Source organism: Trichoderma ghanense (genome assembly GCF_004382785.1).
Source record: "Trichoderma ghanense strain CCMA-1212 chromosome Unknown scaffold_13, whole genome shotgun sequence".
Classification (NCBI taxonomy): Eukaryota; Fungi; Ascomycota; class Sordariomycetes; order Hypocreales; family Hypocreaceae; genus Trichoderma; species Trichoderma ghanense.
The window spans coordinates 84309-109534 of NW_027395676.1; the positions used below are offsets into that span (position 1 = coordinate 84309).

A 25226-nucleotide genomic window follows, 5' to 3' on the forward strand; every position below is an offset into this window, starting at 1 on the left:
GGTTTCTGCCAACAGCAGACGATCGGTGTAATAACAGTCTTTCTGAGGGTAACAGGGGGGAACTCACAGCTGGAGAAAAGAGGAATGCAATCCGAAGGACTAGAGGTTCAGCAATCCAGGCGTGTCAACTCGATTCTCGTGGCACCATCCACTGACAACAGCATCTGCCAGGAAGACAACACTCCATTTGACTTGTGAGCATTCGTGCTTTGAAAGATACAAATTTGTAGAAGCCAGCATAGTGGTGGGTTTTTTTATCCAGTTAATGGGAAATGCCAAGGTAAAACAAGTGATACTCTGCCAAATACAATGATACCGGTCCCATGATAGCCATCCAGTCCCAATACACCGATCCGCCTCATAAACCAAGTGACGTACAAACTCCGATGCGATGCTAAGGGCACTCAAAAAAAGCAATTGAAACGACGATTCATGTCCGCTCTTTGTAGATAATGCCATAATTTGGCACGTGGAAATGAATGTTGCCTCCAAAATAGGTGCTTCGCTGCTCGGGCTTGTTTGCGTCCTCGTCGTTAGCCCAGCTTTTTGTGTAGTTTCCGCAGATGTCGCAGGGCCCCTCGGGAGCTATGATGAAGCTTTCCCGGAACACTGACACTTCCACTTTACGCTGAATGCCCGAGTTCCGACGCCCCTCGATCAGAATCTCTTCGACCGACGAATCTGCCGGTTTGTCGTGGAATTCTGTCAGCTCCGGCGTGGCAACAACGGTCGCTTCCGACCCGGCGAGGCTGGGTTGTCTGGCGGAGAAACGACTCGGACAGGCGTAGCCTTTGAAGCAAGCATCATCGGCATCTCTCGTATAAGGGTAATCTTGGTAGGAGACCTCTGTAAACCCAATGGTCGTAATAAAGATGAAGATCTGCCAAATCGCCCAAGCCTCCGCATTTTGCTCTGCGTCGAGGTCGTGATCCTAGAAGTTGATCATCAGGTTTTCGATTACTTACAGCTATCAAGGAGATTGGGTAAACATACTGATGACAGAATGACAGCCCGTGCAACTGCGGCCCCTGTGGCAAACAGGCCGCAAACCAGCGCTGCAAACCACTGAAGCTTATCCCTCGTAGGCTTGATTTCCCTAGCAGCGACAGATACAGCTGCGAATGCCAAGTAGATAGTTGTGACGACGTCGAAGCCGAGATGCACCCATACCGGCACCGGCGAGGTAGCAGGCTGGCAATGCTGCCCCGAGTCCGGATACACTTGCCACACGCATGACAGCGGCCGGCAGTGCTGGAAGAGAGCCATCGTCGTTGCTATCCAGGTAACCACCAGAAAGCCAAAGCCCAGGTAGCAGTGGGCTTGTCGTCTACCACATTCAGCCGTTCGACGTAGGATAATCGTAAGAAAGGCCGCCTTCAACGTCCATAACGCGGCCGAATAGCATAGCCAGCTGTATAGATATAGCTTGGATCCGGTTTGTCTGGAGCTACTCAGTTAGAACCTCGAGGACTCGGGTCGGTCAAATATGGTATGCAATACCTCAGATGGTTTTCAGTAAAGCTCGGCTGTGCTCCGGGTTGACCAATCCTGGCAGAGCGATTGCCCATCCACTGTGACTGCGTGCTCATGAGGTACGCCAACATCACGTTGGGCATGGACAAAATCTAGAGCCATTGTCAGTAGCGGCCATGTATATAGATTGATTGATGCAAAGAGCAGCACGAAATAATCCCTACCATTCCCGCAACGGCAAGCCCATCCTCAAGGCCGAGGTTCTTTACCCCTAATCGGCGGCACCGTACGTATAACCGTCCGCCGATGGAGATCAGGGCAGCGCCAAGAAGAAAGAAGACTTGGATTGTCAGTGCTTCCGCTTTGTCCATTTCGTCCCCGTCCATCGGTATCGGCTCAAGGTCCCTGGCAAGAATCTTGTCGTTGAATATCATCATTATCATGAATTATCTGCACGAAGAAAGTGAAGAAAACAGCTGGACTCGGTATGGAAAGTAGGAATGGCAATTTGCCACCGCGAGGATGAGGGGGGTTCTCTCAGCTGTTATGAAGCCCAAGATCAAGCCATCCTCATATATATAGAAGACAAGCTGCCCACTCTCCCCAGTTCTGTCCAGCTCTGTTTCGACCCACAACAAGGGAGAGCAGCGGCTCTTTCGACCCCAGACCCCAGCTCTTGATGTCTCTCCTCTGTACTCCGTAGGCCCGGCAATGGCGAGTTCACTGGCATCAGCAAAGGCCGCTGCAAGCATGCCCCAAGCAATGAACCCTGTACCCAGTTTCCCCCGCCTCAAGGACCCGGAGCACTTTACAGTACGAAAAGGCAGCAGGCCGCATGACTCGCCCGTCTCCTCTTTGCTCTTGACGCCCTCGGTTCCGCATCTTTTCGCTCTCTGCTCGAGACATGGCAGTTTGATGCGCACAAGAGCTGAGGTGGCGTTGCAAGAGGGGCCAAAGCAAGGAGCTGTCAGGGCACAGCAGCTAGTAGTTTGTCTCACGCCACCTCGAGCGCTCAGGCGAAGCGGTTGGTCCAGGCTGGTCCTCGTCCAGGGCTGAAGAGTGGATAAGCCTAGTAGCGCTCCGTTTTCCGTGGCCCGTGGCTCCATCCTTGGAAGACAAGCTCAGGCCTTGCCCTTGCTTCGGGCCCTGCTTTCGGCTCATGCTGTGTGTGAGATTATGCGGGGGATGCCTATCGCTGTCATTGGGGACGAGGGCCGGAGTGGCTAGCGCTGAGTCTGGCGGACAGGATGTTACCGGATGCCCGCCCGGATTCTCATCGATCGATATCCCAACAGAGGAGGAAAGAAAAAGCTCCGGGAACTGTGATCTCGATCCGATTCGCTGCTCTTGTCACTTATCAACCTGAGCCACAATGTGGCCTCGTCACACATGGGATGAAACGAAAGGCAAGGGATAAGACAAACACAGTAAGTGGTGATAAAAGGAGAAAAAGAAATACGCACGAGTAAAACAAAAAGGAAATTGGTGATAGGTAAGGTAGGTAAGAGTGGCTTGACTAAGGACCACGGGCCGCTGTTGCCGCAGTTGGATTTACCTAGTAGTTGTCTCACTCTTTGCTGCAGGCAAGACCGAGGGACTCGCCCAACTAACCTGGAAGGAACCTAAACTACCTTATCCCCTTATCGCGCCAGGCTCAAAAGAACAAAGAATCATCGCGGCAGTCTGTGGGAGCAGCCAGCATCCAAGCCAACTCTATGCCTTTACGGCAATCAGATACGCAAGGTACTGAAGAATTGATCTGGTAGTATCACCGGTTTATTCCTCTGGTATTGCTACATGTAAGTGCGTCACCTCTACCTGTACATAGGACGACAGAGCCTAGAAGGAACTTCAATATCTAAGTTTTCACGCTGCAGTATTTGTAGATTTGGAGATGCTGGCATTCCCCTTTGTTATAAGGTAGGCAAGGCAAGGTAAGACAGGATCCGAGGCTGTCCAACCCGTATGATCGCTCAATTGACCAGTCAGATCAACCAATCATCAAGTCAATCAACCATAGGCAATATCTGGGACATGCATGATAAATTGCATTGCTTCCGCGCCATCACGCCCGCCATCACGGCCTGCATCAGGGCATGCCATGCATCCTAAAACCTGATTCGAGACTCTGATCAGACGCCCAAGTCAAAGCCAAGCGGAGGCGCTGATGCCCGGCTCGGCGAATTACTCGTACGCCCTGGGACACCCCCCAGCACAATCAATACTACGATGCGATGCAAGAGGAAAGACGACGCCTGGCTAGGGATCAAAAGAGCACACTATCGGTCCAGAACTCCTCACTGGATCCAAGGCATTGGTTCTTCCAAGTCCTGGTCGTCAGGGATATCCCGGGTTGCCCAGAGTCAGCAGCACCGAGTCACAAGTTGTCTGCCCGCTCACCGAGGCCCTCTTCTCCCCACGATGAGCAAAACCCGTGATCACGCAGTCACAATTTGAAGAGTGGCAAACTATTTACGGTCAGGAAAGGACTGCTCTAGACCCGGAGGCACTTGGCTGTTCGTCGATCGGCCGCGGCTTTCTGGCGAGGTCCGCTGGACGGTGGAGTCGACTCCCCAGCAGTGGGATAACTAGATCGCCTTTTTGTGCGTCCAATGAGTTTTGCTCCGACAGAGGCCCTTCGGCAGTCGCTGGCGCTCCCCGTGTTAGTGGCTGTGGAGCTGGGAAATAGTCCTTGGACTACGGCTGGCAAGCTGAGTCTGCCAGGCGAGGTCGATCAATGCAAGGTGAGCCGAGAGAGAGACAGTGAGAGAGGAGGGAAGACAAGAGTCAAGTTTGTTTCTACGCTTGTCCAAGTGCTCGTTCGATTGTGTACGCACGGAGTACCGACTATCGCAAATTGTTGCCTGCCGGCTCTGGCCAGCCACTCTTCGCTCTTCTACCTCTTGAGAGTCTTCTGCTTCTCCGCATCTCTGGCCACAGCCCTACCCTCCACCAGCAAGCCCTTCTTCTTCCGCACGCCATCCATGTACCTCTTCGCTACATTTTCCTTATCGGCCAATTCTCCGAGGTCCTCCAGGTCGTCCTCGGTAAACGGCACCCAGAACGGATCTTCGTCCAGGATCTCGAATCCGGCAAAGATGAGCTGCGGCTGCGCCGCCCCGCTCGTCCGCTTGCGCATCTCGTCTGCGAACCCAAAACTCTCCGCCACGGGCAGCATAGCTTGGATGGTGAAGAACGGCGTGCCCTCCTTCATCTCCTCAGCCACTACACGGCCTCGGCGGCGAGTCAGCACGTCGTACACTCGGCCTAGGACTTCGGTAGAGGTCTGAATCTCGAGCGTGTACATGGCGAGCATGAGTCTTGGAGACCAGTCGAGGAAGCCTGCGCGCATGGACGATTGGAATGCTTTGATGACCTCTCCTGTGAGTCTGCCCAGCTTTTCACGAGCAGACGTGTCGTCCTCTGAGAGATTCAGCGACACGTCCTCGACGAAGACGGCAACTCCCTGCATGGGTTCGTTGCACAGCGGACCCTGTGCCGTCCCCAGCTGGAAAGCATAAGCCAACTTGTCGGAGAGATGGCTGGGATGGAGCTTCTCGACAGACTCGGCAGATGCCGCCTCGGATGCCTTGGCCGCGGCGAAAATCTTGGGAAGAATGCCTTCCTTGGTGGCATCGATAAGGAGGTTGGGGCCCGTTCGCCTCGGTCCAAACGCTGCAATTCGATCTACCACGCCCTTCCATGCTTCGCGGCCCTTTCCGGTCTCCAACTCTTTCTGCAGATGTGTCTTCAGTTCTTCGGCAGATATGGCCGTGGCGGCAGTAAGTTCCGTGTCAGCCTCTATGGCTTCCCCGTTCTCTTCCCCACGTGCTTCCTCTACCGCCTTGCGGACGTTGTGCAAGCGCTTAATGGCATCAGCGTTCTTGAGCAGAAAATCTGTAACATTCGCGGGCAATGGCTGCACACGGATGGTCATGTTGACCTGCTTCGAGCTCGTGGAGGTCACGACAGTTCCACGACCGAGCTCCTTGTTAGCGGGAGGGCGCATCTCTTCTGCCTTGACGATGGTCTCTCTGTACGGCACAATGGGAGCGCCAGCCTGGATATCGCATCGCGCGAATCGTTCCTTCAAGTCCAAGAGACATCTCTCGAGATGAAGCTCGCCGGCAGTAAGCAGAACGTGTTCTCCGCTGGAGAATTGCTCGTACTCCGCACATGGATCGCTCTGAACAAGCAGATGCAATCCCTGAATCATCTTATCCAAGTCCGCAGGGTTGACGGGCTCGAGTGCAACACGAACGATGGGTTTTCCTGCCAAGCTGATGCCCGCCAGATTGACGGCGCCTTCAAGCTTGCTGCAGAGAGTTCCCGATTTGAGAATCTTGCCTTCCAAGCCTCCAATGCCGAAGACGACGCCAGCCGGCACGCTGTTGAGTGCCTCGAGACTTCGTCCCATGAACATGTAAAGTGACTTGACGGTGATCTGCTGAGGCTCAGGATCTGCGTGAGGATTGGCCGGTGACCACTTGGGAGGGATGACATATAATGTGTCGCCCACGGAGAGAGTTCCTGAGAAGATTCTTGCAAAGCCAATCAAATGCTCGGGGTCGACCTTTCCCTCCTCGGCTGTAGGCTTTGCATCATCGAGATCAACAGCCCCCAATGCATCGGTCAAGCCGACCACATCATCTTGACTGTTGGCAGCAGCAGCCAATGCGGCGGCAGCGGCACGCTTCTGTCGGGCCAATTCTCTCGCCTCTTCTCCAGACATTTGGCCAGTGGGTCGCTTGTTTTCGGGCAGCTCGCTTTCGGGAACAGACACCATCTTGCTGACGTAGGCGACAACGGGGTCTGACTTGTCTGTCTTGAAGGAGACTATGGCATCCCTGATGGAGCTGTCCACGAAGCTGGAGTCGGGGGATTCGTCGATGACAGAGGGCAGCCGCTCGGCCTGTGCCACCGGAGGTGATGGGAGCGACTCGATAACAGAGACCAGTAGAGCAGTCGATAGAGGCAGCCATGAAGCAAACACCGTGGTCAAGAGAAGCCGAGGATCTCTTGCCCGGAGGATGTGAGGGGCAATGGTGACGTTGAGCGACTTTGTGACCTTTTCGAGGAGGGCTGGGTCTCCTTTGCCTCCATCAACGTCAGCGCCGATAGTCGCCCTGTAAACGGTCCAAACGGGCTCCAGAACCAGCTGGACGAACATGGGCTTGAGATTTCGACCTTTGAGATGCTTCTGCCCGAGCACCTTTTTGGTCTTGGGGTCCAAGTAGAAATTACCCCACAGGCACCGCTCCATGATGCCTCGCTTAATGCCCAGCTTCTTCTCGTACAGGCTCGCAAACTGCCTGCAGGTAAATGCCCAGCCATCAATGGCACTGCTGAAGATGACATTGTTCTTCTCGGGCGCGAAATACAAATCCTCATCGTCCAGCTCCTCGAACTGCAAGTCACCGACTTCAGAGGTAGTATCGCTTACGGACGCCTTGCTTGCGGCTGAAGCATTGACACGCTCTTCCATCTTGACTCGCCAGTTGAGATCCTCCTCCATTCGCTCACCCTGGAAGAAGCTTCCCAGCACGGCGTTGACCTGCTCCAGAAGTTTGCTGAGATGGACGTATGCCTCCTGAGGAGTCATCTTGAGCTCCGTGATGAGCCTGTCGATTTTGTTGATGACAAGCAGCGGCTTGAGCTTTTCGATCCAGCTCTGTCGCAGGACGGTCACGGTCTGACTGCAAACTCCCTCAACGGCGTCCACCAGGACAACAGCGCCGTCACATAATCTCGAAGCGGTCGACACTTCGCTGCTGAAATCAATGTGGCCCGGCGAATCGATCAGGTTGATGAGATACTCCCTTGGCTCGGGAGCAGCGTCAGGAGCTGATCGCCTCAGCATGGAGAAGTAGAGTGAAATGGCGGACGACTCCATGGTGATGCCTCTGGTCTGCTCGTCTGGCCGAGAGTCGAGATAGCGGATCTTGCCGGCGAGTTTGGGTGAGATGATGCCGTTAGTGGCCAGGAGGGCGTCTGTGAGTGAGGTTTTGCCGTGGTCGACGTGGGCCAGGATGCAGATCTGGATGGTTTTGTCAGTGGGCAAGATCCGATATGGGATGGGAGGTGCGTATGTGTACCCACGTTCCGGACATCTTGGGATTGCTTCTGCAAGCTGGCCAGCTTTTCTGGTGTAACGAGCGGCATTGTGGGCAGATTGTGAATGTGAGATGGAGAGATGGAGAGAGGATGCTAAAAGAAAGATGGCGAGATATGAAAGGGATTGTGATTGTTGTTTTTTGCTGGTTGATGGTCGTCGCCTGTCCCTTGTCGAGTCTTATATAAGAGAGATATCAGAAGGATCAGTCGATAGACGCCACGTCCAGGTCACCTTCTAGCGGCAACAGAAGCCTTCGAGTCTTGTTTGGCAGAATCCAAAGGAGCAATAGTATGACACGAAAGATTCCGAGATGATGGGATCTGATTCGTCACCAAGAGCAGCTGTTGCTCATCGCCTGCTTATGACTCTTCTCGGGATGGATGACTGGAAGGGCAGATTTGGCGTTGCTGCACCGTTGCAGTCAACAAACGTCCACCCTTGCTTATTAATAGCAGCTGTAGTTTGCCCACGATATCGAACTTTTGACGCTGAAGGTAGCCTTGAAGCCACAAACCCTTGCTCTTATAATATTGAAGCTTTCGTATTCAACAACAGCCTTAACGCATATGAATTTTTTTTTTCAGCTTAAATCCTTTTTCTGCTGCCCCTCAGTCTTGTCGACCCCTCCATGTCGTGGTCATCCAAGTTTCTGCAAGGTTCCTCTGTACTCGGTACCTCTTCCATCGTACCAGCTGCCCCGCCTCGAAATCTCTTACGCTCCTATCAGAGAATTGCTCGCCTAGCTGCATGCATCATGCGCCAAAGCAGAATCCACACATCGCTTAACCCCCCCATGCACATAGCGATGCACCAAGCCCTAACAAGTCACGAAGGGGAAAATTCGTGACGGCCTCAAGCCCCTCCCCGCAAGGCAAAAAATTCAACACGCTGCCCCCCTCCCCCCCCCCAGCCCGCGACAAGACCTCACCCAACGGAACGGAACGGGCGGTCAAAACACACAATATGGCGACGTACCAGAACGGAGGGCCTCCAGCCCGCGCGATTGCCGACGACAGCGACGTCGAGGAGGAAGCCCTGGTGGCCGAGTACAAGGAGCATGTGCAGTACGAGGATGGCGACGAGCTCAGCCAGACGACGTCGCTCAACATGGCCCAGCAGACCGACGACATCCAGTCCCGCCTCCTATCGGCCGCTCAGCCGCTCGACTTCTCGGCGCCTCTCGAGGTCAAGTTCCAGAGCTACGACTCGTACTGCAGCTTGTTCCACTACATTTTGAACTCGGACGGCCCCGTTGATCTCGAGCCCCCTTCTGTGCGTGTGGCCCTGGGCAAATAGCATTGCTTGTGCTGTTTGGCCGCCCAACTGCTCGTGTTGTTGTGGCTAACGTTTTCTGTTGCATTTAGTACTACTGGGCTTGGGACGTCATCGATGAGTTCATTTACCAGTTCAACTCCTTCAGCTCATACCGAAGCCGGATCGCGAGGCAGGCCAACAATGAGGAGGAGATCCAGATCCTGCGCGAAAACCCCAACACGTGGGGCTGCTACAGCGTGCTCAACGTGCTCTACTCGCTCATCCAGCGATCCCAGATCACCGAGCAGCTGGGGGCCATGAAGCGCAACGAGGACCCCATGGCCGTTGCCGGCGAGTACGGATCCAAGAATCTGTACCGCATGCTGGGGTACTTCTCCATCATCGGCCTCCTGCGAGTGCACTGCCTGTTGGGTGACTTTGCCCTGGCACTCAAGACGCTGGATGACATTGAGCTCAACAAGAAGGCCATGTTCGCCCGCGTCATGGCGGCCCACTTCACGACGTACTACTACGTCGGCTTCTCGTACATGATGATGCACCGATACGCCGATGCCATCCGCATGTTCAGCCACATCCTGATCTACGTGTCGCGGACCAAGAACTTCCAGAAGAACGCGCAGTTCGACTCCATCACCAAGAAGAACGAGCAGATGTATGCTCTGATTGCCATCTGCGTGGCCTTCCACCCCACCAGGCTGGACGACACCATCCACAGCGCCCTGCGGGAGAAGTATGGTGACCAGCTGCTTAAGATGCAGCGCGGCGGCCCCGAGTCGCTGCCCATCTTCGAGGAGCTGTTCCGCAGCGCCTGCCCCAAGTTCATCTCCCCCATCCCGCCGGACTTTGACAACCCCGAGGCCAACATCGACCCCGTGGAGCACCACCTGTCCATCTTCATGGACGAGGTCAAGACCAACATGTACAGCCCCACCATCAAGTCGTACCTCCGCCTCTACACGACCATGGATCTCACCAAGCTGGCTGGCTTCCTCGAGGTGAAGCCCGACGAGCTTCGATCCTGGCTCCTGGTCACCAAGCAGCGTACCAAGCAGCTGCGATGGCAGGACCAGGGCCTCCTGGATGGCGAGCTGGTCAACGTCAGCGACCTCGACTATGCTCTGCAAGGAGTGCGTTTCCCTCCTTCTCCAAATCTCACGGTCCTCTGGATCTTCGGTTTCTTTGCTAACACGTTTTCTGCTACAGGACCTCATTCACATCTCAGAGGCCAAGGTCGGCCGAAAGCTGGTAGACTGGTATCTTCGCAACCTGTCTCGCACCTACAACTAGGTGGCATAGACAGACACGTCGAAATACTACTGGCCCGGGTGCCAGGTAGGCGCTGGCACACAAAAAGAAAAACAAAGAAGTCCGTGACCATGCGTGGCAAAACGGGTAATGTCGGAGGTAAGCTGGGGGGCCGGGTATACTGGATCAACTGGCCGGTTGCATGGCTATGGCGTCACGGAGTTGGTTGGAACTCGTATGAGGGCACGAGGATTGCTCGATAGTGGCCCTGGGGGGGAATACAAACAAAACTCTTTTTTAGAGGAAGAAGGATCTTTGTAGAGCTGCTCATAATGTTAGCCGTGGATTACGTTCGGAAAAAAATTAAAAAAGAAGAGGGATTTTTTTTTTCTCAGGTTTCTCAATTTGATCAGAAAAAAAGATGCACATCTGATGAGGGAGAGGATCCCGACCGAGTTCCGAGGTAACGAGACGAAACACAGGCCTGGGGAAAAGGGATATCCATCGTGACTGCGACGTCATCAGAGGGCGATGGCCTCATCACATCAGCACAGCCTGCAGGCTATGCCAGGGACTAACGACAACACGAGACAAGACGTGACGCGACGGGGCCTTTACAGAGGATAGAGAGGTAGCACAGAGGGCGCTAATGTACACAGCCCTGGGAGCGGTGTTGAAGTTGACGAGTATTCCTGTTCATCACCTAGTACCCCACCTCTGGTAGCATGTCTTGTTTGACTCTAATCACCAGCTGGGGTTTGCTGTAGTTGAGAACCGGCAAGGGGGAGGATTGGAGAGTAATACAGTTGCCAACAACCTGAATTCGACCTGCAGACCACCTCACCACTAGTAGAGCCGTCGAAGAATATCAGGAACAGTACAACCTCGAATAGTCAACGTCCTGCTAAGCCCTCAGTTAAAGCTGAGGACACTTTAAAGTTGGAGACACAGGCCATTAAGGTTTTAGCTAGTCCCAGGGCTGAGATGTCATCAAAACAACAGCCCAGCTTAACACACAACCCATGACACACGACACGATGCCAGCCGAGACCGGGGTTCAGAAGTTCATGTTGAAAGAGCGGGGGAACTAATGAGAAGGCTCGTCGAGAAACAAAGAAAAGGGAAAGAGAGAGAGAAAAAGAGTCAGGTGAACATCTGCGCAAGGGCAAGCTCTTGGTCCACCCTCTCTATTCTTTCTCCGCCCCATTGTTCGTGTAGGTGAGTTTTCCGCGGCTGATGACACGGCATGCTGACTGGGCGTTTGTTGCATATGGTTATTGATTCTGAGTGCGTGTTTTGGTCTCGGGCTGCCTCTTTTCTCACTTTATTTTTTCGGAGTAGGGCGTGGCATTGTACGTAAAAGGAACTCATGTATATGGCTATCCTTGACTAAACGACTTGAAGCCCCGAGGGCACATTGTTGCCGAATCTGCGGCCAAGTATCCGATGAACGGAGGCATGTGATTTCAGTGGCACTCTGCTCTTGCGTTATGAAACTCGATACCGGACACTAATGAAGCAAGCATTCGGGCGGGAAGAGGAGAGGAGAAGCGGCCACTTTGGCTTGGCGATCCTCTTCTTCTGCGTACTAGCTTCGTGGAGGGGAGGCGGCTGTGTGACGCTGCAGCGCACAGCCTCTCGCTTTCGTTCCGAGGTTCGCTGTATGAAGCAGGAATTATTGAAGATATCAGCACACGCCTTTTCTCCAAGTCTAGCTTTCGATCATTTCGCGTGCTGACAGGAATGCCGTATCAGCGTGTGCCTGATGCATGTTCGATCAGCCTATCAGAAATAATAAAGGTTTCCTGATAAGATTTTGCGCCTCTGACTGCGTCTTCCCGTACTTGCACCACGCGGTATGATATCAACAATAGGCGGCACGGAGAATTAGCTGCCTCTCTTCAGACCACACCCCTTAGGTCGTGCTGTTACGCCACGCAATCGACTTGTCCGTTTGTGCTGTGGCCAGACGACGCTGCCAAGACACGGCGGGACAAGGATGGCCAGCCTGCCTGGACATCGAGCTGGCTAGCTTCCATGATCCAAGGACATTAATCATTGCACAGCTGTTGTGTATCAATACTGCACAGGGAGGTCCAAGGTAGCACGCCGGTGTGTGGTTGCAGTCTGTAGGAGCAGAAAAGTCGACATCTAACGAGATGGGAGTAGCATCGTTGCACCGCAACAAAAGCACTTCCTTCTGCACGCGTCGGTTCATGTAACCGTGCATTATGTGAACTTCTGATGCGGCCAGTTTGCATGATGCCCGCGATAGTAGGGGTCCCTCATTATCACTGCTTAAACACGTGTTATTACTGCTCACCTAGTCGTTTCTTTACTCTTTCTTCACTCGCCGACGCCATGAGGGGAGCAAAGCCAAGCCTCTTGGCGAAGGGATGCGCTGGCCCACGATTCGTACGGAGTCGATCCGTGGAAAAGAAAGAATAGGAGGCGTCAATTATCCTTTTGGTGCTGCCCTCAAGGTGTTGGCGCGATGAGCTGAGGATGCGGATGTTATTTCCCCATGTCATCTTGACGCGATGGTCCGTAGCTGGATATGGGCTAGCAGATGTAAGCTATGCCGGCAGATGGAGGGACTAGCAAACAGCAGCAGCAGCAGCAGCAGCAGAAGCAGCTCCAAGATGAATTAGGGCCGTTCGACGCAGCATCTCACCACATGTCAGTTGGGCGGTTGGCTTCGGGGTCGATGTTGGTTGTGTCGTTGCTTTCGGTAAACCTAGAACAGTGCCTGTCATTAAACCCGACTCAACTGCATGTGTGAATCGCCTCCCATCAACTGTACTGATGTAGTTTTGCCAGCATGCAATAAACAGGGCCCTATGTCATTTCCCTTCATCTTTTCTCTTCCTTATCACTTCTGATTATGCAGCCACAGCCGTTCGTCCTCCGTCTTATCGTGTTGTCGTGTCTGCGTCGCATCGTGAGGTTGGCAGCCGCAGCGGTGACGCCACCAACCAACTGCTGCCTGCGCTCTTTTCATTCCCGACATTCTGCCTTCCTCAAAACAAGGCGGTATCGAGTCATAACTGTTCTCTCAGGTGCTCTGCATTGACAGACTCTCTCGTTCTGCCTCGATCCGACGCCTTGTTCACACCGCCATTGCGCTGGCTCGATCCATAGCGGAAGGACAACCGGCGGATATTGGCCTCTTGCGCCTGAGACTGCTGCCCGAATCCGCCTCTGGCTCTTGTCTGCTCTTGTCCGCCTTTGTCCCTCGGCAAAGTCTTCTTCCAGATCAGCAGAGCACGTAGAGCAAGACACCGGCCGAAACAAGCTCTCCCTCCGCGCCAGCCAGAACTCAGTCTCCCGGCAAAGGCTCACCGTGATCAAGTGCCAAGCCAGGCGAGATCCAGCATCTCCAAATCATCATCCCGTGGTGGAGCAGAGAGGCACCAGAGCGGAGGCTAGAGTCAGCCCTTGCAAGCTCTTGATCAGTGCGGCACCACCCAGGCCCTCGGTCCTGAGCCCGTCCGTCAGCTCAAAATTGTGGCCGCGCCATCACGAGCCTCCCTCTCCTTTTCCTCCTATCGACATTCAGCCCGCCAGCCATTCAGTCGGTTCATCCAAACGAGATAGCTGAGAAACCGCTGGTCGTTGCATCAGCAACCACCACATTCTGCGTCGTCTCTTGCATCATCATCACTCGCAGCACTCCCCGTCCGTCCAGACGAGTGCCCGCTAGCGAATCGGCAGCCACCTCTGGCCCCTCGTGGCTTTGCACAGATCACTATCCCGGCAGCAGCTGCGGGGTGTTTCAATTCAAATTTCTTCTGCTTCAGCATCAAAGGAGAGGTGCGTGATAGTATAAGTAAGGTACCACCTCTCATAGGTCCGGCTGCCTAGCTCAAGGGGGGCAACGGGAACGGAAACGGAACAGGGACCAGGCCAAGGAGAAGAGAAAAGAGAAGACAAAGGGAAAGGGAAGAGACAAGGCACACACCACCCTAACCCTAAAGAGGGACAGACGCGGGATCCCGACCGAGAAAATTAGAGGCGCTGCTTGTTTTTATGCTTGTTCTTGGCTGCTGCAGCACACACGTCGACGATCCGTGCATTTTCTGGTCTGTGGAGAAGGGGAACTGAGCTCGACTGCGGCGGACAAGCTCAGTCCTTTCAGGCAGGGCAAGGCAAGACAAGGCACGACAAGACAAGACAAGACAGGGTAGCGAGTACAAGTACGAACGAACCGTCGAGCCGAGTCTGGGGTCAACGAGCAGAGGAAGCGGCAGACATTGGTTCCATTTTTTCCCCTCGGGCGTCTCTGGACTGCCAGGACGGGATAGTACCTGCTGGCCTAGCACTGCCGAGTCTGTCTGTGTCTTCCAGCCTCGCCTTTCTCTCTCTACATCATCTTCACGACGTAATTGCTTCCCCTTTCGAAAGCTCACCTACCTTGCCTTTGAGCCTCTCTCAAGAAGAGTCAGGTACCCAACCCAGAAGGAAGAACACCTGTCATCTTTCTTTGTCTGTTCATCTCTTCTGAACGTCTTTTCCTATTACGGCAATCAGATCCTGTCTACTACCTCTTTTTTTCTGACTCTCTTCAGTCCTTCCGGCTACCTTGGCAGAAAGAGGCCCTTGCTCGGCTCTGCCTATCCCGCAACCGCATCCTCCCTTCCTCCTCCTCTTCTTCCCTCTTCCTCATCCCACCTCGTTCTCCCGCAAATTCCTCATCCTCTGCTTCTTCCAGCAAGTCTCACCCACGCCTTATCTCTCAACCTTCCTGCTCGCATTCTCACCTCGGAAGCCCGGAGCCTGCCTGCACCTTCCCGACCTGCCCGTCTGCCGTGTCGCGCCAGCTCGGCATCTTGGTGCCGGGCTCTGGATCGTCTGTTTTGGACTGTTTCTCGACCTCACCGGCAAACGCGATATCCATAAAGACGCAGCATTTTTTCTCCTTCGGCTGTATTGTTTCTATCTCTCCACCACAGCTTCTTTCTTTCTTTTGCCTCATCTCTCTCTCGTGTCTTTCTTTCGTTCTTTTGTTCCAGCAGCCGAAGATCAGGTTCCTCGGACACGCCTTGATCATTTGCCCATCTTGATCGGCTTCATATTCACCTGAACGACGTCTCCCGGTCGATACTCTACGTCAACTCGCTACAACCGCTCTTTATCAGCATTCACAGCGGGTGGGAAAACCGAACAAGCCTTGCGAGCCGGTGCAGACTACGCAGTTAAAGAATGGACAACACTGCGCAAATCGCCATGCAGTCGCTCAAGACGCCCCAGGCTTCCGACTCGGATATCTCTCCATCGTCGACGGCGCCACCCCAGCGTTCTCAAGAAGGATACTTCCCGCCGTCTGATGCTAGTGGCAGCCAGAACTCGGCGCCTCTGGCCTCGAATGCTAGCGACACTTCTTCTCGGAGGCACTCGAGCATCAGCTTTGCTACCGAGCTTGCGAAGCCCAACGGGGCTCCGTTGGGTAAGACCATATCGGCCTCGTCTGCCGGCAAACGCAAGGCCATCGGCATCCAGAAGCGGCCTTCAGACGGTGCGAAAGGACGGGCTCCATCTCCTCCTCATAGCAGGTAAGCCTTGGGACTTTTGTCTTCCTCTACTTTGTCTACACTCTACTCGTTGTTCTCTCCTCCCTCCATATAAACATCACCCTGGGCCCTGTGTGTTCTCTTGTGTTTCCATGCTTGATGCTGCGTGTCCCGGAACGGCAATAACGGCAAATGTCAAGTGGTGTCTTGGAGATCCGAGGGCGCTCCAAGACATTGTGCTCAGCGGGAACGGCCTGTGTCCAATCTACAAGAGACATATTGTGCTTCTCCAGGCCTTCCGACAGCGTCGTCTCGGCACAAAATTGCCGGCCATGCATGGACAATGCACTTCTTGAGCCTGCCTGGCATCGCCTCCGTTGCGTCGCCGTCCGACCTGCCAGCACGACATGGCTCTCTTCCTTGCCCGAGCGAGTCGTCGGGTACAGCGGTAGAGCTGCGATAGTGTCAAGTCCATGTGGGCCGAGGACGGCTTCGATCCCCACGCTAGCGGCACTCCCTATTCTGCACGAACATCCGGATCCCGTCTGTCGTGTCCGGCCATCTGGTCCCTGGGAGGCCGAGGATGCAGCTATCTTTGAGCGAGCACGCGCCGGATGGATGTGGCCAGAGCTGGCAGCGCAGAGTGCTGGAGTCTCCGTCCAATGCCGCCAACCCCCGGCCTGAGGCCCCGTTGGCTGGCGGTTGGATGCCTCTTCCCCAAATCTCCAGCAGACGAGACCCCTTCTCCCATGATCCCTGGCAGAGGAGACCAGCCCATTGGCCCCACCGCTCCGGGAGCTTCTCATTATGGCTATTTTTTCTCTTGCCTACCCCGCTGGCTCACCCTTTCCTGCGGTGCGACTCGACGGACGCCGCTCCAACTCGCCGCAGTCGCAAGTCTCCGTCATTTTGCTCTCACATGCCTCCTCCTCCCTGGCACTTGTGATATTTGCCTCACGCATTCTTTCCTTGTCTGCTGTCTGGGCCAACTAGACTTCACTCGTTTCAATCTTACCCTTCTCACTCTTACCAACTCTCTCCTGACCTGCGCGTTCCTACTCGTCTCTCTCCTCGAATTGTGCGACGGAATGACAGCGCTAACCTCGCAACCGGCCGACAGGTTCCAGCGTCACGTCGGCTTTGACAACGTCCCCAGCGGCGAGACATCGAAGAAAGTCCCCTCGTCGCTCGTGCTCAATGTCAGACACGATGGGTATCAGCCGCGCCGCAGATCGCGCACCTTCATGGTCGGCATTGACGAGCACTCGTATTCGGACTATGCCATTCAGTGGCTGCTCGACGAATTGGTCGATGACGGCGACGAAATCATCTGCGTGCGCGTCATAGAAAAGGACGTGCGGCTCAGCGAGAAGTCATACCACAGCGATGCGCAGCAGGTCATGAAGAGCATCTTGGAAAAGAACACCGAGAACCGTGCCGTCGCCTTCGTCCTCGAGTATGCAGTCGGCAAGCTACATGCTACCTTTCAGTCGCTCGTAAGTGGCTGCGATGACATTTTCCTTTCACCGCTCCCCCCTACCGTCCCCGGGCTGAACTAATCTGTTTGAACGCCAGATCCAACTATATCAGCCGGCCATGCTCATTGTGGGCACTCGAGGGCGGTCCCTCGGAGGCATCCAAGGCCTCGTCAACAACCGCAACTCGTTTTCAAAGTACTGCCTGCAGTATTCTCCCATACCCGTCGTCGTCGTTAGGCCCAGCGAGAAACGCAATAAGAAGAAGGCTAAGCGTACAAACGACAGCACGCGACAAACATACGTCAGCATGCTGGCCGCTACCAATGGCAAGCACGAGGCCGATAGCGAAGCCAGCAGCACCTATGAGCTGGAGGTACAGATTCCGCGCGAGGAGGAGGCGCATCAGGTAGCAAAGGTCCTGGGCCTGCCTGCCAAGTTCGATCCAACCATCAAGCCTCTGCACGAGTCGGTCTTGTTGAGGTCAAAATCCCCCGATACCGTGGCCGGTCCCCGAACAAGTGCCGCGCGCCGTGTCAGCACCGACCCCTCGCCTCCCAGCGCCCCCAATAGTGAGGATGAGGAAGATGATGAGGAGGGGGAGTTTGAAGTCATGACAGGGTTGGACGCTCTGAATCAGCAACAGAAGCTCGATCAGCTTCACAAAATGGAGGTCAGCGAGGCGGCCGCTCTTCGACAGGGCATCAATGAGGAAGACGACGACGAGTCGGATGAAGCTCAGGCGCAGAACTCTGGGGGTGCATCCTAGAAGATGCGCGTCGGCCGAGACCGTGCCCCTCAGGCTCAACGCTCGGACGACTCCCCCGATGTCCCCACGGTGACTCCAGCGGCAGCAGTAGGCGACATAGCAGAGGTCGAACCGGAGGTCACGATGAGGGGAGGCGGAGACGGAGACGGATCCCGCACCTATAGCGCTCGCTATCGTCGCAGGGGGCACCAATCGGGTCAATCGGCGTCTGCTTCAGAGTCAACGCCCTCGGAAACACCAATACCAGCGCCAGAGGTCGGAGAAGCACCAGCATTGGGACAGCCATCTGGGGGCAGCGCACCATCTCAGGCATCGCCAAGCTCGAGGCCTCGTGGTTAGAGAGCGTCGGTCTTGACAAGCCAACCGCCCGCGGACGGTGCTACTGTGGCCCTTCCAGCATTGCACGGCCATTTCATGACGAGCCCCTTCACGGACGAGCCCGACGAAGCCGCCACTTCTACGAGCAGCTACGTGATGGACTACCAATCTACAACGGGCTGTTCTACGCCCAGTTCTTCTTCCATGGCTGGCTCTTCTAGCCAGCGCACACCCGTGGACGATTATTTCGCACGGAGTCCTCGTAGCCCTTATATGATGGATGCTTTCATGGATAGTCCTTCGAGGGGAAGAAAGCGGCGGGGGAGGCAGTCAGCACACGAATATCCGCTCACCTTGTCGCCGGTTCTAGAACCCTCTCATGGGCCAAACGACGATACATCTCCAAGGGTCGCATCGTCGAGACGCGGATCCTCAAGCTCTCACCGAGGTGTATCACCCTGGGGCCAGGCCGCAAGGGGCTCATCTTCTAGAGCCAAGCTTATACACGAGGGATCCAAGGCTCGCCGGCCCCATGCGCCGTTGCTCTGGCCAATGGCGGTCGACGGAGGATCATCACCCGAGCTGTCGGCAATCGAGCTTCGAAAGGAGCGGCGTTCGCGGTCAGCCACATCCTCACCACCGGCGGCGGTGACACCCCCTTCACAAGCCCGATCTCCATCCCCACTGTTGCTGGATGGCGGCGAGGGTGCCCGTCATGGCGTACATACTGAACTCAGGCAGCTCAATGACTGGGCCGCGGAAGCTTCGAGGGCACGCGACATTGCCAACATGTATTCGACGGGCAAACAAAAGGCGAAGGCACGCAGTCCCACGGGTGTGCGGCCACCGGACGAGGACAAGGTGTGCCTCGTAAGGGAAATTGATGTGCTAAAGGCAAGGTTGGGCGCGAAGTCGGAGGACAGGACACCAGAGCGAGCGTCGCAGCCCCCTTCTTCAGTGTATCAATCTCCTGCTGCGAGCCGCCCTTCCCCGCAATATGGCTCTTCCAGTGGCCTGCACCGTTCAGCGTCTGAGCGCCTCCCCTCTTCTCATGTAGACTGCCATTTTCAGGAGGTTCGCCGTTCTCATTCCCAGCGCCGGCCCTCTTTCCCGCAACAGCCGCAGCAAGAAAGCGCGGAACAACAAGAACGACAGTTGATAGCGTTGCAATTACTACAGCTGCAGTTGTCTCAGGCCCAGGCTCGACAACAGACGCTGATGGAACCGCCTCTCCAAGTGTCTCAGACGCAGGCGCTGGTCCATCTACCTTTTCGAGCGCCCCAGTCACAGACGCCGGTCCATCCACCTCACGGACCGTCGCAAGCGCAGACGTTGCTTCATCCGCCTCATCGCGCATCTCAACCACAGCAACAGCAACGGCGTCAATTCCAGTCACAGCATCAACCCTTCCAGCAGCAGTTGCAGCTACAGCGGCAAGGCTCCCAGCATCAGATGCAGCCAGAGCAGCAAGGCTTTTAGCATCAGTTGGAGCTCCACCGCGATGGCTACCAGCAGCGGTTACTGCCACCACCACGGCAGCAAGCTTCTCAGCATCAACGGCAGCCACAGCACCAAGGTTACCCGCACCAGCGGCAGCCACAGCAACAAGACTTCCGGCATCAGTGGCAGCCACAGCAGCAAGGATCCCAGCATCAGTTGCAGCTACAGCAACAAGGCTCCCAACGTCGAACTCAGCGACAGCTTCCGGGGCAGCCTGACGCTCGCCGTGGACTGCATCTGCGGCAGGAGCAGCAGCAGGGAGCCAGCTTGCAAGCGCCTTCTCAGGCTGGGACACAGCTTGTTGTACCTACATTGCCGTCTTCAGAAGAGTCTTGCCGAGGAAGCCAGTCATCCAGCACACCGGTAGAAGAAGTTGTGGTCAATACCGTTGTATTACATGACAACGATTATGCAAACGCAGTTGCAGCCCTGGACGCCGATGATAGAAAGGGTTTCTACTCGCTCGTGGCGAAGAAACTGTCTGCGATTATTCGTTTGAAGCGCGGGTAAGCGTCCGGGGAGTGACGGAGGAGGACTTTTGACTATACGGGCTAGGCAAGGTTACAAGATGAGAGGGCTCGAAGGAGGGCTTCACGGCACAACAAGCGCGGGTAGATGAGCGATCGGTCAGTTTAACGAAAACAATTGGAACGCATAGAGCGGTGGGCCATGATGAGACGGCTGGGTATTGTCTTTGTATGATAGCGCCGGTCGGGCCATGATTGATGAGGGGGGGAGATGGTAGCAATCATGGCATCTACCCGATACATAGGGACTAGTTTTGCTCCGCGGCAGCCAGATGAAGAAAGCGATTGAGTATTTGATGCGGGCTGGAACGTGCCGTGCATTCCGTGAAGCAGACGATGACGAAGCAACGGGGTGCAAATGGACGATCCCTGTCGGTTGTTGACGCGGCCTGAGAGAGGGGGAGAGGAGGCTGTAGGCAGTTGGAACTGCACGAGAGGCCAAGATGCTGATATGGTGCAGTAATACGAGGGCTTGTAAACGAACAGAGCAATGGACGACTTGTTGATGCGAGTTAGTAGTAGTAGTGCTGCAGGTTACGAAGCAGGGAATCATGTGACGACAGTACAGTATGCACGATACGAAGTCTTGGAAGTATACGCTGCAGTCTACTACTAGGTATATCCTGGTGTTGCTGAAAATAGATGGTGTGTGTGTGTGTGGGAGGTGAACCTTGAAGTTGCTGCATGGTGCCTTTGGCCGGGTACCTTTTGATGATGTGATGCCATTGGGCGGGATTCATTGGCCGGTTTATCCGCCGGATCACTTGGTGGAGCCTCCATGGCGAAACGACCCCGGATGCAGAAAGTTCGAAGGATCGTCGTCATTCTTGTGGTTTCTCCATGTCTTTTTCCTTGGGCCCTGGCTCGGTGATATACCTTCTTACTCTTCTTCTTTTACTCTTGCTGGCTCGCTCTATCCAACATCTTTCTCGTGATTTGTTTCTCGCTCTACCTTGATATATGGGAGTGTTTACAGGCTCTACCTCACACGCCAGTGCTTCTTTCGAAACTCTTTATCCGCGATATGTGCCACTATTCTCTCCCAAACAGCTGATAATCCGAATCCGCGCGGCTTTTTTACTCCTATCTTAGCAGACAAGCAGGCTAGTTTGATATGAGCGTGGGGTTGTTCATTTGCGGCTTTGCGGTCTAATAGCTCACTCTGGACTTCGTTCTTCATACCACCTACTCACTTACTCCCAACCTTTGCGCTGCATTGGCCGACACTCTTTTACCACTTTATCTGATTTGACTGCACTGTATTGAACTCCATCGCTATCTTTGTATTTGAGAATACGAAGAGGGGGAAAGAAAAGAGCGAGGAAAGCAAGACAAGGATAGGCGGATTTGTTTGCTGTGGCGGCTTGAGTTACGTTACTTTGGAGCTGGTACGAGGATTTGGCGGGGGAGATTGCACGACGAGATCGAGTGCGACTGCGACTGCGACTGCGGCGACGACAAGACGACGATATTGTGATTGGAATTATATCTTCGATACCGGACAGTCATATCCTGTTAGAAAAACAAGTTCAAGAGCACGACCCTCGTCGACATCAACCGACAACAAGCAAAGCGACCGAGCAGCATCAACCCGCAGCAAGAGGACACACGCAAATGTGGCCCTTCTCCCCCCCGTCGTGCGCCCACGATGCCTGCGCTCCGCCCAGCCCGCACGCCATCACGGCCGCCTCGCTGCTGTCGGCGCTGCCCTTCGCCGCCGTCTTCCTGGCCGCCAATGCCGTCGCCGTGCGCCACGTCTTCCCCAAGCTGAGCCGCGCCGCCCACGACGACGTCCGCGACGGCGAGGACCATGTGCTGCCGTCCCACGCGCCCGCCGCGCTTCGCCAGGCCCACGCCGAGCACGGCAGCAAGAGCTGGAGGCAGAGGGGCGCCGCCTGGGCGTTTGGCACCACGGTCGGGCTGGCGGCGACGCTGGGCGCCCTCATCATGGCCGAGGTTGTCGGCGCCGTGGACGCGGCCGCGAGGAACCTGGCTCTGGGCGTCACGGTGCCGGCGCTGCTGTTCATGCTGGTCGTGCTGATACCCTGGCTGGAGTGCCGCAGCCTCGTCGCCAGCGCCGGCTGGAGCTTCCAGCGCACGGCCAAGGGCAGGCTGCCGCGGGTTGCCCTGGGCCTGCAGGCGGCGCTCTTTGGAGGGTGGCTGTTTGTCTTTTGGACCATGGGCAGCGTGGTGCCGCGGGCGGAGATCTTGCTTCGTGCGGTACCGCCGCCAGCGTCCGAGCATGGAGGCGACAAGGCGAGGGCTGTGCTGGGCAGTGCGGGTGAAGACCTGACGAGGGCGTGTCTGGAGCGCATTGGCGTCGTGGGCATCTCGCTCATGGCGCTGCTGTCGGGCTTTGCGTCAGTATCGGCGCCCTGGCATACGTTTGGCCGTGCGGAGACGAGACGGCGCAGGCCGCTGACGGACGCGGACGTGAACCGCAAGCAGACGGGGTTAGACGCGACGAGCGAGATGTTAGCGACGAAGCGGCACCGGCTGCAGCAGCTGCAGCGCAAGGCGGCTGCGGCGCAGGACTCGGGCAAGGGGGGCAAGACGGGCGGCGGCCTGGTCGGACTGGTGATGGGGTCGATGCGCGGGCTGTCGGGCGAGGAGGCGGAGATGCAGACGCTGCGGATGGAGATTGCCGGGCTGGAGGCCATCGAGGCCAATCTGTCGTCGAACCTGGCGCTGATGAAGAGCCAGCGCGCGGCGTCGGCACGGGCTTCCACGACCCTGGGCCGCCTCCTGCTGGTGCCGTCGTACGTCTTCAGCGCGTACTGCGTGTACCGCATCCTGGCGACGGCGCTGACGACGCTACGAAGGGCGTCTTCGCCGTCGGCGAGCTTTGCGTCGAGCGACCCCATCAACCGCTTCCTGGGCCTCCTGGCGCGACACTGGGATCCGAAGCTGGATCAGATGGCGTGGGCGCGCATCATCAGCTTTGCCCTGAGCGGCGTGATCCTCGTGGCGAGCGCCAACAGCGCCATCCAGACGTTCCACCTGTTTGCCAAGTGGACGCCGGGCCTGCTGCGGCATGCGCAGGCGAACCTCGCGCTGGCGGTCGGCCAGGTCGCGGCTACCTATGTCATTTCCGCGAGCCTGCTGCTGCGCAGCCAGCTGCCCAGCGAGGCGAGGTCGGCGGTGGGAGGCGTTCTCAGGGGCGCGCTGACGCCGGCCTTTGTGGACGGGTGGTTTGAGGGATGGTTCCTGGTGGGAAGCGTGGTGACGGCGCTGGGGATCTGGTTGGGGGGGAAGATTGGTGGGGGTGGGAATGAGGTGGATTGGGATTTGGATGGGTATGGGATGGAGGAGATGGGGGCCAAGAGGTCGTGATGCCCTTGTTCCTTTTCACACTGAGGGTCTGGTTTTCTTTTGATGTTCTGTTTTTTCTTTTCTATGTTGGCGTGGCGTTGATTTGATTTCCGAAAGGGACGGGCTGTTGTCTTATTCTAGCTTCTTCTTCTTCTACTGGCCATTGTATCATCATCTTCTCTACGGCTGCAAGCATCTACCCATCTAACCATCTATATCTCATGACGAAGCAAAACAATCCCATCACGCAACATCTCATCACCCCCCCCGGGTGCAAATNAGAGAAAGAAGAACCCACCATCAGCACCCATCACAAAATGAGTCCCAGCTCCCTCCCAACCCTAAAGCTCTCCAGAATCGACCCCCAAACAGCCTGGCTCGTAAACTCTAGCACCATCTCCCTCTCCCTCCCCTCTCCATCCTCCCCGTCATCCACCCTCCGCGCCCGTCCCCTCCGAACCTCCTCCTCCGTAAACCACCCCCACTCACAATGCTCCTCCGGATCCGTAACAACACCCTCACAATCGTCCTCGTCAACAGTCGCAATGAGATTCATCTTGCCCCAAACATTCCCCGTCTCCAAAAACGTCGTCACTTTCACTTCCAACCCACCACCACCACCACCACCACTCATACCCTCCTGAAGAGGAAGAGGAAGAAGAAGAAGGAGGACGTCCTTGGCGTCTTCCTCCTCAGGCGGAATCCCCCATTCGCCCATTCGCGCAGCTTCCCGGGCGTTCAACGAGCGGGCCATGCCGACGAGCGCGTGAAAGCGCGGGTTCGACAGCCGGGCTTCTTCGTGGAGCTCGCGCGCGGCGGCGGAGAGCAGGGACGGGTCGGCTGGGTCGACGGAGCCTCCTGGGGTTTCCCATTTGAGGGGGTAGGAGTCTGTTGGGGAGCGGCGGAGGAGGAGGATCTGCGGCGGAGACGGAGGAGGAGGATATTGAGATTGAGACGGAGAGCGGGTTCGAGGCTGGCGGAGGATGAGGACGCTGGTCATGAGGTGTGCGATGGGGGGGTCGCTTGTTGTGGAGAGGGATTGGGAGGGGAGGGTCGAGAGGGGGGAGAGAGGGGGGGAGTGTGTGTAGGGGTAGGGTTGTGTGGCCATTGTTTGTTGGTTTTAAGGAGCTTTTTTTGCTTTTTTTGGTTTTCTGATGATGGAGTGTAGATGAAATTGTTGAGAAAAGGATTGAACGTTTGAGATCAAGAGGTAAAGAAGGAGGTGAGTCTATACAGTAGGTCTATATCGACGTTGAGATAGAGAACATGGGCTGAATAGGATGCCACGATAAGTGGACAAGGGGGGGCGCAATATAATATATCCGGATCATCACCCGCTTCAACACATCAACATCACACGGCAAGCCAGGCAGCATCCAAACTGCAAACTTGGCTGCCTGATATAGGCAACACGATTTCACAGGCACACAAACACTGACACAAACATCAGCCTTTGTCAGTCTTCAAAGACGATCCCATCCTTTTTTAAATGTATATATATATATTGTTTTACCTCTATCAATCGAACGCGCTTCAAAGCGGCTACATTCGGCCCCCTTGTCAGGTCGGTTTATTTACTCTGCTGTGAGTCGCTTTGTTTTCTTCTGCTCTCTTTTCCAGCCCCAGTCAAGACGCCTCCATGTCTTCGATTCCTCTCAACAGCAAACATCAGGCCTGCCCAGTCTACCCTCCTGCTTCCCCCCTTCC

At 55.6% G+C, this 25226-nt stretch overlaps 8 protein-coding genes across 8 annotated transcripts; 3 read left to right on the forward strand and 5 right to left on the reverse strand.

The window, feature by feature from the left end:
* Positions 1-430: 430 nt before the first annotated feature.
* Positions 431-1907, reverse strand: CCMA1212_008672 (uncharacterized protein; the record flags this gene model as incomplete). Its single annotated transcript, XM_073705789.1, has 4 exons — positions 431-931; positions 994-1441; positions 1501-1625; positions 1698-1907. The coding sequence occupies 4 exons, from the start codon at positions 1905-1907 to the stop codon at positions 431-433; spliced, it is 1284 nt and encodes a 427-aa protein (XP_073555614.1).
* A 547-nt stretch (positions 1908-2454) lies between these two features.
* CCMA1212_008673 (uncharacterized protein) lies at positions 2455-2634 on the reverse strand (the record flags this gene model as incomplete). Its single annotated transcript, XM_073705790.1, has 1 exon — positions 2455-2634. One exon carries the CDS (start codon positions 2632-2634, stop codon positions 2455-2457), a length of 180 nt encoding a protein of 59 aa, XP_073555613.1.
* Positions 2635-4369: 1735 nt separating this feature from the next.
* Positions 4370-7735, reverse strand: CCMA1212_008674 (Ribosome assembly protein 1; the record flags this gene model as incomplete). Its single annotated transcript, XM_073705791.1, has 2 exons — positions 7573-7735; positions 4370-7510 (listed from the first exon to the last, which is right to left on the reverse strand). Exons 1-2 carry the CDS (start codon positions 7633-7635, stop codon positions 4370-4372), a joined length of 3204 nt encoding a protein of 1067 aa, XP_073555612.1. The 5' UTR covers positions 7636-7735.
* A 481-nt stretch (positions 7736-8216) lies between these two features.
* CCMA1212_008675 (Eukaryotic translation initiation factor 3 subunit L) lies at positions 8217-10150 on the forward strand (the record flags this gene model as incomplete). The annotated part of the gene is made up of 4 exons (XM_073705792.1): positions 8217-8221; positions 8392-8860; positions 8953-9990; positions 10067-10150. The coding sequence occupies 4 exons, from the start codon at positions 8217-8219 to the stop codon at positions 10148-10150; spliced, it is 1596 nt and encodes a 531-aa protein (XP_073555611.1).
* A 5184-nt stretch (positions 10151-15334) lies between these two features.
* CCMA1212_008676 (uncharacterized protein) lies at positions 15335-17862 on the forward strand (the record flags this gene model as incomplete). The annotated part of the gene is made up of 3 exons (XM_073705793.1): positions 15335-15660; positions 16739-17114; positions 17194-17862. The coding sequence occupies 3 exons, from the start codon at positions 15335-15337 to the stop codon at positions 17860-17862; spliced, it is 1371 nt and encodes a 456-aa protein (XP_073555610.1).
* A 587-nt stretch (positions 17863-18449) lies between these two features.
* On the reverse strand, positions 18450-20596 carry CCMA1212_008677 (uncharacterized protein; the record flags this gene model as incomplete). Its single annotated transcript, XM_073705794.1, has 7 exons — positions 20333-20596; positions 20098-20231; positions 19847-19987; positions 19492-19723; positions 19201-19353; positions 18625-18853; positions 18450-18546 (listed from the first exon to the last, which is right to left on the reverse strand). The coding sequence occupies exons 1-7, from the start codon at positions 20526-20528 to the stop codon at positions 18450-18452; spliced, it is 1182 nt and encodes a 393-aa protein (XP_073555609.1). The 5' UTR covers positions 20529-20596.
* Positions 20597-21821: 1225 nt separating this feature from the next.
* On the forward strand, positions 21822-23540 carry CCMA1212_008678 (Golgi pH regulator; the record flags this gene model as incomplete). Its single annotated transcript, XM_073705795.1, has 1 exon — positions 21822-23540. One exon carries the CDS (start codon positions 21822-21824, stop codon positions 23538-23540), a length of 1719 nt encoding a protein of 572 aa, XP_073555618.1.
* A 289-nt stretch (positions 23541-23829) lies between these two features.
* Positions 23830-24627, reverse strand: CCMA1212_008679 (uncharacterized protein; the record flags this gene model as incomplete). Its single annotated transcript, XM_073705796.1, has 1 exon — positions 23830-24627. One exon carries the CDS (start codon positions 24625-24627, stop codon positions 23830-23832), a length of 798 nt encoding a protein of 265 aa, XP_073555617.1.
* Positions 24628-25226: the final 599 nt, after the last annotated feature.